The 10591-nt window shown below is 42.9% G+C and overlaps 1 protein-coding gene across 5 annotated transcripts in view; it reads left to right on the top strand.

Moving 5' to 3' along the window:
• Positions 1 to 333: 333 nt before the first annotated feature.
• Snx31 (sorting nexin 31) overlaps positions 334 to 10591 on the top strand; it is a 123309-nt gene continuing 113051 nt past the window's right edge. For all 5 annotated transcript variants that reach the window (XM_008831559.2, XM_029562786.1, XM_029562785.1 and 2 more), the window contains exons 1-2: positions 334 to 447; positions 555 to 629. In XM_008831559.2, coding sequence (XP_008829781.1) covers positions 382 to 447; positions 555 to 629 — 141 coding nt within the window. In that variant the 5' untranslated portion in view covers positions 334 to 381. The remainder of the gene's footprint in view (positions 448 to 554; positions 630 to 10591) is intronic.

Below are 10591 nucleotides of genomic sequence, written 5' to 3'. Positions count from 1 at the left end.
TCAAAGATTAACTTTCATGTGTTCAAAGAGTCCTCTGAAAATCCGATGAAATCCCTGAGCCTTACCTAACCCTCCCTCCACCCTTTCCTCCTTAGAGGTCTTCAAACTTCTGGCCTCTGGCCTCCAGGGTAAGCCCGGCCAGAGAGAGGCCCTAGCGCCCCGCCGGGTCCCTGTATGATGACTTTGCGCCTGGTTTCGCCTGGCACCTTCCTTCGCCTCCAGCAAGGGCTGCAGGCAGTGGAGCCGGCGGGTTGACCCCAGGCCCCGCCCACCCGCGATCTGCTGTTGGGAGCCTGAGCGCACACAGCCCCAGACTTCGCCCGCATACTCGTGGCCTGCAACTCCAGCTCCCAGGGCTGCTCCCGGGCCTTTGCTCCAGCCATGAAGATGCACTTCTGTATCCCGGTGTCCCAGCAGCGGCGGGACGCGCTAGGGGGTCGTTACGTGGTGCGCCAGGGCCCTGGATCGGGCTGGGTTGGGAAGGGCTCAGTAATCCTGAGCATCGTCCCGGTCCTGTCTCCACTAACCCCGGACTGGTGTCTCTGTGCTTTCAGCTGTACTCGGTGTACCTGGACGGGTTCCTCTTCTGCAAGGTACGCTTTAGCCAGATGCATCAGTGGAACGAACAGGTGAGCCGGTGGGAGAAAGTGTGTCCAAACGGCTTGAGTTGTGTGACCTCGAGAGACACAGGACTGGGGGTGGGGAGGAAGAGAGGGAGGTTCAAGGTCCTAATTTGTGAAACAGGGGTCATGGTAAGGATTAATTATGAATCGATTGGCATACAGCTGGATAGCTATGTGTTGAGGTCCCCAGTTACCTACAAGTGTGAAATGAGGGACCAGACTCCGGGGATTCTCCAACCCTTCTTAACCCCAATAGCCCCTGGGAGAGCTGTGGCAGGTGGGTCTCATCTCAGTGCCAGGTGCTTCCCAAGAACGGTGTTCCCCTTCAGAATGAGAAATCAAATCAAGATGGAGGTGTAGTCTTAGGAATCTCGTATATGGGTCTCTAACCTTCCTCTTCAGTTTTTAAGCGCACTCCTTTAAAAAAAAATAGGTATCTTTGGGGTTGGGGATTTAGCTCAGTGGTAGAGTGCTTGCCTAGCAAGTACAAGGCCCTGGGTTCAGTCCTCAGCTCCGGGGGGGGGGGGGGGCGGGGAGAAAGAAAAAAAAATAGGTATCTTTGTTTGCAAATGGCCTCTTACAGGCTTCAAGTCAGGACAAACTGGGAACCCAGAAAATAGATGCCTAATTGGGTTAAGAGGCCATTTCCCACTGTATTATTTTCTCAGCCTGGTGTCCCAAACTTTTTCTTTGGTAGGAGATGGATTTATCAGTCTGCTCTGATGTATTGTATTTTCTTACAAGTAGGTGCTGAACATCTTCAAAATGGGTTGTTAGTGAACTTTGAAAATACTGTTTGTTCTCTGTCTGCCCTCCTCCATGAGTAAGTTTTTTTTTTCCCCTTTCTTTTAGATTTTAAAGAGTACAATTTAGAAGGTAAAAAGAAATGACTAGAAGACAGAAAAAACTTAGCCAGAGGCAAAAAACAGTGTTGAAGGGAGGAAAGTTCTCTCATATAGTCCTTGAGTTTTATGAGTGGGTCTATCATGTTTCAAGTAGCTGTCTTCTGTTGGTGCATAGCTCAGTTTATTTTATTGTGTGTGTGGCGGGGGGCAAAGAGTTTGAGACAGAGTCTCACTATGTAGCCCTGGCTGGCCTGGAACTGACAGAGATCCACCTACCTCTGCCCCCTGAGTGCTAGAATTAAAGGCATGCAGCACCACATCCAGAAGACAAACTGCTTTTGATCAAAACGTGTTTGGGGAGCTGTGAGGACTGCAGAGGCAGCAGATATGAGTCTTGAAGGAAGCAAAAGGGTAGGTGTTTCAGACATTTGGAGGGAAGTCAGGGTGTCGTCTCCCACCCTCATCTGTCAGCCTGCAATGGGAGGTGAGTGTGAGGAAGGAGGTGTCAAGCTGGAGGCAGGTGAGACTGATGTGAAATCTGTGATTTTGAGCTTTCTTACTAGAAATGATAAACATATTGATGGTTATGGATGCCAGTCATGCCTCAGGAAAATGCTGACTTTCAAGAAAACTCAGACAGGTCAAATTGTAGGAGAGATGTAAAAGAGAGGAAGCATTTGTTCTTAATCTTTTCTTTTCGGAGTCATGACAAACAAGCTGTTTTTAATCATGACAGTGGGCCCTAAAATATTGAATAACCACAACTCATTGTCCCTGGTGGGGTCTGCAATAGATGTGAACCATTACTTTGTGTTTTTCCCAGACTGTTTCAGACTCTAATATAGAAATTTTTTTGTTCATTTTCTGACTTTTCCCCTACTTTCTATCTGAACAACATAATTTTGAAGATACTACTATCTAGTAGTAGGTGGTGTTGACATTTATTATTAATTTAAAATAACAGCTAACAGGCAGTTTACTATGTGCTGGGGTTGGTGCCAAGCACTTTCCATGCAAATTGCTTCCCACACAATGGTTGCAGCAGTCTTATCAACTAAGATCACAATTTGTTTCATGAATAGATGAAGAAACTTGATGCCAGATTTGTTTCAAGTTGTGTTCTGTTAGTACTGGAGCTGGGATGTAATCTTCAGGACCAACTCTGTCCCATTACATCAAGTGGTTTCTTAGTAAATTTGACAAAATAATTTATGTCCATAAAACAATTGAATTCAACCATTGGTCCCCCATCAAACAGACTTTTACTATATTTTGGAGTAACATAATGAAATTCCCCAATTTTAGGTGGCTAGTATGCTGACTTTCAGTAAATGTATGTAATTGCTACCACCATAATCAAGATAAAGGACAGGTCCCTCTTTGTCCTCAATGCCTTCTACCTGCCCTATTCCTGCCTCTGACAATCAAGAGCTCTCTACCACCAGAATTACAGGAACAGGATTCTGTTGGCTTGTTTGTTTGTTTTGTGGTTTTGGGGCTGGAATCCAGGGCCTAGTACATGCTAGGCAAGTACTCTGCCACTGACCTATGGCCCCAGGACCTGCAAGGGCAAAAGAGTGTTCTTACTCCTCCCAAGGTAAAGCGTAAGTCCTGTTGCCAGATTTAACTGGCAGAATCACCAGTTAAATCTGAAATTTAGGTAAATAAACATTTTTCAAATTTTTTATTTTTTTGGTGAAAGCATGTTTTTTGCACTATTTGGGACATATTTACATGGGTGTTCTATATTTTATCTAACCCCTCTGAGTCTGATATGGAAGAACTGAGGGCCCTTTTCTAAACACAACTCTGCTGGGTTTTTTATTTTTCCTGCTTTTTTGGTGAATGTGAAATGCCTTCAAATTCTTTAAAAGTTTCTATCTATCTATCTATCTATCTATCTATCTATCTATCTATCTATCTATCTATCTATCTATCTATCTATCATCTATCTACCATCTATCATCCATCTATCTATCTATCATCTATCTACCATCTATCATCCATCATCTTTCTATCTATCTATCTATCTATCTATCTATCTATCTATCATCTATCTATCTATCTATCTATCTATCTATCTATCTATCTATCTATCTATTTATGGATGGGAGTTGGGAGGCATGTGTGTACCACAGATTGAGTGTGGAGGTCAGAGAACAACTTGAAGAAGTCAATGCTCCACTTCCATCTTTTGTCCTTGTAATTGAATTCAGCTAACAAGCTTGGCAGTACGTGCTCTTACCTGCAGAGCCATCTCACCAGCTCCAGATTCTTAATCTGATTGAATACAAAGTACACTAAACGGAAACAGTAGAAAGGCTGTGTGCATGTATGTGATGTGTGTAAGTTTATTCCCTTAAGAACTATTTATGATGTTCTTATACACTGCGTATTATATTAAATAAAGATGGTAACTTTAGCAACGTGTTTTTTGGATGTAAGAACTGAATTTATATGTCATATACTGTACACTGTGAGATTGAGGAGGAGAGCCTGTCCAGGTGACATGGCCCCACGTCCCTGTCTGCCAGGGTATGTAGAGAGCTAGTACAAAGAAGACCGAGCCTGGGGAGGAGAAGGGTGTGTCTCCACAAGGTGAGCTGTGACCTGTGCTCTCTGACACATCAGCTTCAGCCTTGTTCCTCATTGTGGCTCTCTCAAGGGCTTGCAGCTTGCCCTGCTGCTACTGAACCCTGTTCATCTCTGCTACATGAACTGTCTGTCTGGTTCAGCTTTCTGTGTCTTTAAATAAAACCAGTTTGATTGTGCCTCTGCCCTTTCCTGAACCACTTTCCTCACATATAAAGGAATCTGTGAGAGCAGTGTTCAGCCAGCTTGCTGGGATCTGGGGTTGTCAGGGGAACATCCTGGGCAAGTGATGCTGGACCCTACCAACATGCCAGTGTCAGACATGGCTATGGGGACAATTCAGGAAAGCTTGCAAAGGATGCTTCATCAGGAGGGAGGACTCTGCAAACCTCTCACACTGCTTGGTGCTCCTTCCTGCCAGATGCCAGCCCCCACCTGGTTCCTTCTCTACTCCACACTAAACTGATTTCCCTACCCACTCCAGCCCCTTTTCTTTGAGACAGGTCTCACTGTGTAGCCTAGACTGGCCTTGAATTCTCCATCCTCCTGCTTCAGTTTCCCATGTGCTGGGATTGCAGGGATGTGCCACCCTGCCTGGCTTTGCTCCTCCTCTTTCTCCATTCACATCTCCTATTCCTATCAGGTCGTTCCACTCATTGCTTCCACCACACTCACTTCCTCTGTGTGGAGGACTGTTGGTTCCTGGATCACCTGTCAGGAACAATCACTTTCTCAAGCTGAGCCTCTCCCGGAAATCCCTCTGGATTGTGTGAGATGATTTTGATTCTTGTGCCACGTTATGCTTAGGTGCCACAACCCAGATTGCTTTGAGTATGGCCCTTTAGCTGGTGGGTCTAGAGTTTGGTTACAAAGGAACTTGGAGAGGTGGGGCATGTAAGTCAGCATTAGAATTGGAGAATGAAGAAATAACACTCTGTAACTCCACTTGTCCCAGTAGTCAGCACTTTAGATAGGTGTTGTGAGTGCAGGAAGGCAGGGAAGGAAATGACTTAAGCAACCCATCAGTTTGGTTCTGTTCATGTTAAAAGCAGAGCTAATATTGGTGCAAGAAATTGTTGTGGGTTTTAAAAAGTACCTGAACATAGTCTTTCATTAAGAAAAAAAAAAAAAAAAGCATCCAAGGGCTGGAGAGATGGCTCAGCAGGTAAGAGCACTTGCTGTTCTTCCAAAGGACATTAGTTTGGTTCTCAGCCCCCACATTAGGTGGCTCCAGGGGATTTGACACACTGTTCTGGCTTCTGCTGGCATCTGCATGAACATGCTACACACAGACACAGACATATCCACATAAAAATTTCAAACATGGGGCTGAGGATATGGCTCAGTTGGTGGAGTGCCTGCCTAGCTTACTCAAAGCCCTGGGTTCATACTCAGTATTGCATGTGTGTGGTGGTGCATGCCTGTAATTCCTGCACTTGGGAGGTAAAAGCAAGAGGATCAGAAGTTCAAGGTTGTCCTCAGCTATTTATTGAGTTCAAAGCCAGTCTAGGATATATAGACCCTGTCTTAAAAAGAAAACCCTCAAACAAAAAGCACCCCCCAATAACAGAGCAGAAGAGCTGTGCTTTCCTTCTGATCTCTTCAAATGATGTCTTGACAGAGATTCGGCTGAACTCTAGAATAAGTCTTGGGATGTGTGTGGTCTCAGCAGTTAGGCTATGTGCTAAGACCCATCAAAGGGCCTGTGTTGGTACAATTGGACTGTGAAGGTGATGGTTGACTTTGGCAGACTTTACTCAGCTCAGTGTGTGTTTTTCTTCCCCATCAAACTGCATTCCATAAGAAAGTCAAAGCTTCCTTGAGAAGCCAGCCTGGGCTGTAAAACCTGCTGGTCTTTCTGCTCTGTGAGTGTTCCTAGTGCCTTCGTCCTGTTGACTTTGTCCAACTCTCAACCTCATGAACGGGGCTCCCCTAAATGCTGTCCTGTAGATGCAGGGTGATGCAGCCAGTCCTGTTGTCTCAAGGTTGTGTGATCAGAACCAGTTGAAGAACATCCTCAATCACAAACCCATCCCAAGGAAGACAATTGCTTTGTAAAGATCACTTAATCAGTTAACCAAGAACTAATACCATGCAAAGAAGACACATTTCTGCTTCTGTTTAGTGAAATTAGCTGAGACAGGGGTGATGGAGCAGAGCAGCCCTGGCTGATGGAGCTCTAACAGGAGCTGTTTGAGTCTTTGGCATATTTGGAACATTTCCTTGAGTTAAATGTTGACTGCTAGATATTTTGTTCTACCAGGACCAGATGAGAAATTGTATCTGCAGGGGTGAGGCAGGTGAGAGGCAATGGGGTGGGGCGGGAACTGTTACACCACCTCCTTTTTTTTAAACTTAAAAAAATTATTGAGAATTTCATATGCATATAAGGTATTTTGATCAAATCCATGCCCACTCCCTCCCCTCTAACTCCTCCCCTATCTCCCCATCACTTTTTCCTGAACAACTTCGTGTACTCTTTCTTTTTTCTTTTTTTTCAATGGGACTTTTTGCTACTCTAACATTCCCCCCTCTGAAGAGGGAACCTTAAAATCTTTTAGGGATTAGATAAGAGCTCCCAAATACTTTTAACATTTTTGGCCTTTGGAACTGAGTATGTTGCTAAGAGGCCCAATGACATTTTGATTTTTAGCCAAGAAACTGGCTACTTTTCTTTGGGGTCTTTTTACCCTAACTGCCCAGCCAATTCCTACCTCCTATTTTTATTATACCATCCCCTGAAGAGGTTACCCAAATTGCTGATAGGGAATCGGGATGCAGACTGCCCTGGCTTCTTCCGTGCTGAACAGGGATGCAGGGTGAGGCAATTGGAGTACCCCTTCAGTGGGTCTATCTAAAAGACTCCCAAATTGTATAACTTTTAACTGTAGGGAGAAAAAAAAAATCTTTAACTGGTGCCTAGAATATGTGAAGGAGAGTAAAGGCAAGAGTAGTTAGCATTACAAGTTCTAGACAGGGAACCAGAAAAAAGTCAAAACAGGGCAAATTTCAAATGTTCATATCAGAGTCCATTGGAATTTCTTGACTATGGCTTCCAAATGCATCCCTCCATTGGGTTCCTCCTCATTTTTCTTTTGTCTTCCAAGGTCGGTCTTGAGAGTGATGGACTCAGGATTGTTTTCAGGCACTTTGATAACTGTTGGAGTAGCTAGAATCAGTGTCAGTTTCCTCTCAAAGGCTTCTAGATGGGGGAGAAAACAAATTCAGCCATCATTTTAGAGCAATAGTGTATTGTCTCCCTTAGCTATAAGTGGGCACTACAGTATTGCAGACCAAGATTTGAAATCTTACATCTGAACAGCACTTTCTGATTAGAAACAAAATCATCAATGAGAAATAATTGTCTAAATAACATTTTATATGGACTTAAGTCTAATGTCTGGGAATTGTAATCCCTTAAACTCTTAAAGAAATATACTTATGACTTTACTCTTTGGTTATACTTTCCTTTTGGGTATTTAAAACCATACAGTTGGCCCAAATAAATCAATTTATTTTTACACTTAAGGTCATTTGAGGATCTGTTCCTTGGGGGCCACATGGGCTTGGGAGGAGCCCCTGGCTCCTTTTACCAGTTCCATCTGTGTGAAGATCATTCAAAAGTTCTGCTCGACTGTGGCTGGCGTCACTTGGAAGCATGGAGGAAATGTTTCCTCTGAGTTGACCCTCCTCTTTGTAGACTGGACACTGGTTCAAATCCATTTGGTGGGGTCTCCATGGCCTCCCTGAACAAGAGGACAGGTGACTTACCACAGTTACAGGACATTTTGAGAGATGCTTCATAGTCCCCTGGAACTTAGTCGACCTTGGAGGGCAAGGAGTAAAACTGTTTGTTAAGTCCCTCTGACCAGATCAGTATAGGCCTCAAAGTGTGTCTGTTAAACATCCAAGAAGGTTAGTTCCACCAACCTGGTACTTTTCATTTCCATGTACTATGTAGATAAAGCTTGGGCAAAAACCAAACATTTTCAGATAAACCTTGACTAGACATATATTTTGTTCCTTAAACAAGTTGACTAAACTATGACCTTAGAAATTTTAAGATTATGTGTACATTATTTTTGTCTCCTCCTTTATGTATCATAACAAACCTACACAGAACTTCATCACTTGCTTAGGCTCTCTGATTTTTTTCTGTCTATTTTGGAAAATATCTCCATTCCCATATCCTTTTAACATCTATTACATTCTCATTTTCTTTTTTGATAATTATGAGACATAATAACATTAACAAATAAAATTCCCATCTGTTGTGAGAATCCTTTTCCTGGGGATAGTAAGCAATGTTTATCCCCTTCTGAGGTTCTAGTGTCAAACCAATGTTTAATTAAAGTTTTCCTGGAAACCAATGAATTTAATGAACTTACAGAGGTGACTGAGTGATTGCTGAGGTATATGAATGGCCTGAGGGTGTGCACACTGGAAAGCTTTTACCTAACATGGATCAAGCCTTCTCTTCCTAGCCGTCCCCAGATTATATACTTTAGTCACCCTCAAATCCAGAAGACCATGTGTGATTAGGGCCAAATTACACACAGTTGGCTGGAAAGAAAAAAAAATTTTTTTATTGAGTTTGTGCATTTCATATAATAGGTCTTAATCAAATGTTTACCCCCTCCCCCATCTGCACTCTCCCATAGCCCCCCCCCGCCCACTAGATTTCATGCATTCTGTCATATATGTTACATTGCCTTTTAACAGATGATTGATTGCCTGAGGAATGACCCCATTGCTTCCTGATCTTTTGATTTTTTTTCAAAGAGAAGCCAGAACATAAGTTTTTTTTTTTAAGCTTCATTTTTGTGGTAACATTTTTAGTTTATAACAAAGTACAGAGAATTCCAACCTACCAGGCATCCAGTTTTCTCTGTTCTTAATGCTTTCTTTAGTGTGATACAGTTGTTACAATTATTGAATCAGTAGTGATCTATTATTAACTACACTCATAATTTATTCAGATTTGATTAGTTTGTGCCCAATGTCCTATTTCTGTTCCAGAACCCCATGTCACATTTATGTCTCTTTAAGGTTCTTTGACAATGACAGTGTCTTTTAAAAATTTTTATTTATTATTTTTATTTTATGTGTACGTGGGTATTGCCTGCATGTCTGTATGTGCACCCATATCATGCAATGCCCTTAGAGGTCAGAAGAGGGCGTTGGACCCCCTGGAACTGGAACTGGAGTTATGGATGGTTATTAGACACCAAGTGGGTGCTGGGAATCAAACCCAGGTCCTCCACAAGAACTGCCAGAGCTCTTAACCACTGAACCTGAGCCATCTCTCCAGCCCAGTAACAGTGTCTTTAATCCTGACAGCTTTGAGAAATACTGGTCAGATTTTTTTGTGGAATGTCCCTCTATTTGGAATCTTAGTTTTTCATATGATGAAAAGTAAGCTGTAGGTTTTGAGGGTGAGGTCCCAGAGGTAAAGCACATTCTGCTCATATCCTGTCTTGGGTGCTTGCTGTGAGCATGGCTTCTCAAGTTGATGTTGCCCAGCTCTTGACTGTGGTGGTGTTTCATCTAGTTTCCCCACTGTAAATCTGTCTTTCCCTCCCTTTCTGTATCACCCTCTTTGGAGGAATGTCACTGTGCACAGCCCACCCTTGGGAAGTAGGCATTTAAGCTGGGTGTGGTGGTACATGCCTTTAATTCCAGCACTGGAGGCAGAGGCAGGAAGATCTCTGTGAGATTGAGGCCAGCCTGATCTACATATCAAGTTCCAAGCCAGCTGGGGCTACAGATAGATCCTGTCTCAAAAAGACCAAAAAAAAAAAAAAAAAAAAAAAGCTATGGGTATTTATGGCCTCTGTCTACAAAAATATCTAGAATCCTACACAAGAGACCTGCCTGTTTCCTGCTATTCATTTATTCAATAATTTGTTTAAATCTGCATGGAATGATGGGTATTTATACTTCAATTCTAGTTTGTTTTGCTTGTAAGATTTGTCTTGGCATTGGCTCCCAATTTCTGTTTGGCATTCTGCCTTTGAACACTTCCATACATTTTGGTGTTACAAGGTGCCCTGGACTCAGTCCTTGTAGCCATCCTTTCTCCATGGACCCTTGGCTTTTATTGAGGAATGGCATTTAAACCAAGATCTGGGTGTTGGTGTGCTCATTGCTTCTGCAGAGCAAGGAAATAGACATGTGTACTGTAAGTAAGGATTTCTATGAAAATCTGTTTATATTAGTTACTTTTCTTGTTGCTGTGACAAAAGACCTGACAGAAACAGCTTAAGGGAGGAAGGGCTTATTTGGACTTGCAGTTTCACCCAGTGGGGAAGGAGTAGCAGAGTTCATGCTGGTGGGAAGTTTGTTACATGATAGCCACCAGGAAACAGAAAGCACAGATCTGAACCAGAATTGGGTCTAACCTTCAAGGCCCACTCCTGGTTTGTTTCTCCATTCACATATTGAAGGAAATCTTTGTTGGTCTCATTCTGATAATGTTGCTGTAAACATTTACCTGCAGGTTTGTTTTTTCTTTTTTAAAATATTTTATTT

The sequence above is a fragment of the Nannospalax galili genome, unplaced genomic scaffold (assembly GCF_000622305.1).
Source record: "Nannospalax galili isolate Female #2095 unplaced genomic scaffold, S.galili_v1.0 scaffold334, whole genome shotgun sequence".
NCBI classification, from domain to species: domain Eukaryota; kingdom Metazoa; phylum Chordata; class Mammalia; order Rodentia; family Spalacidae; genus Nannospalax; species Nannospalax galili.
Note: the sequence above shows the minus strand (reverse complement) of the source record. Positions and strands in the feature narration are given on the sequence as shown.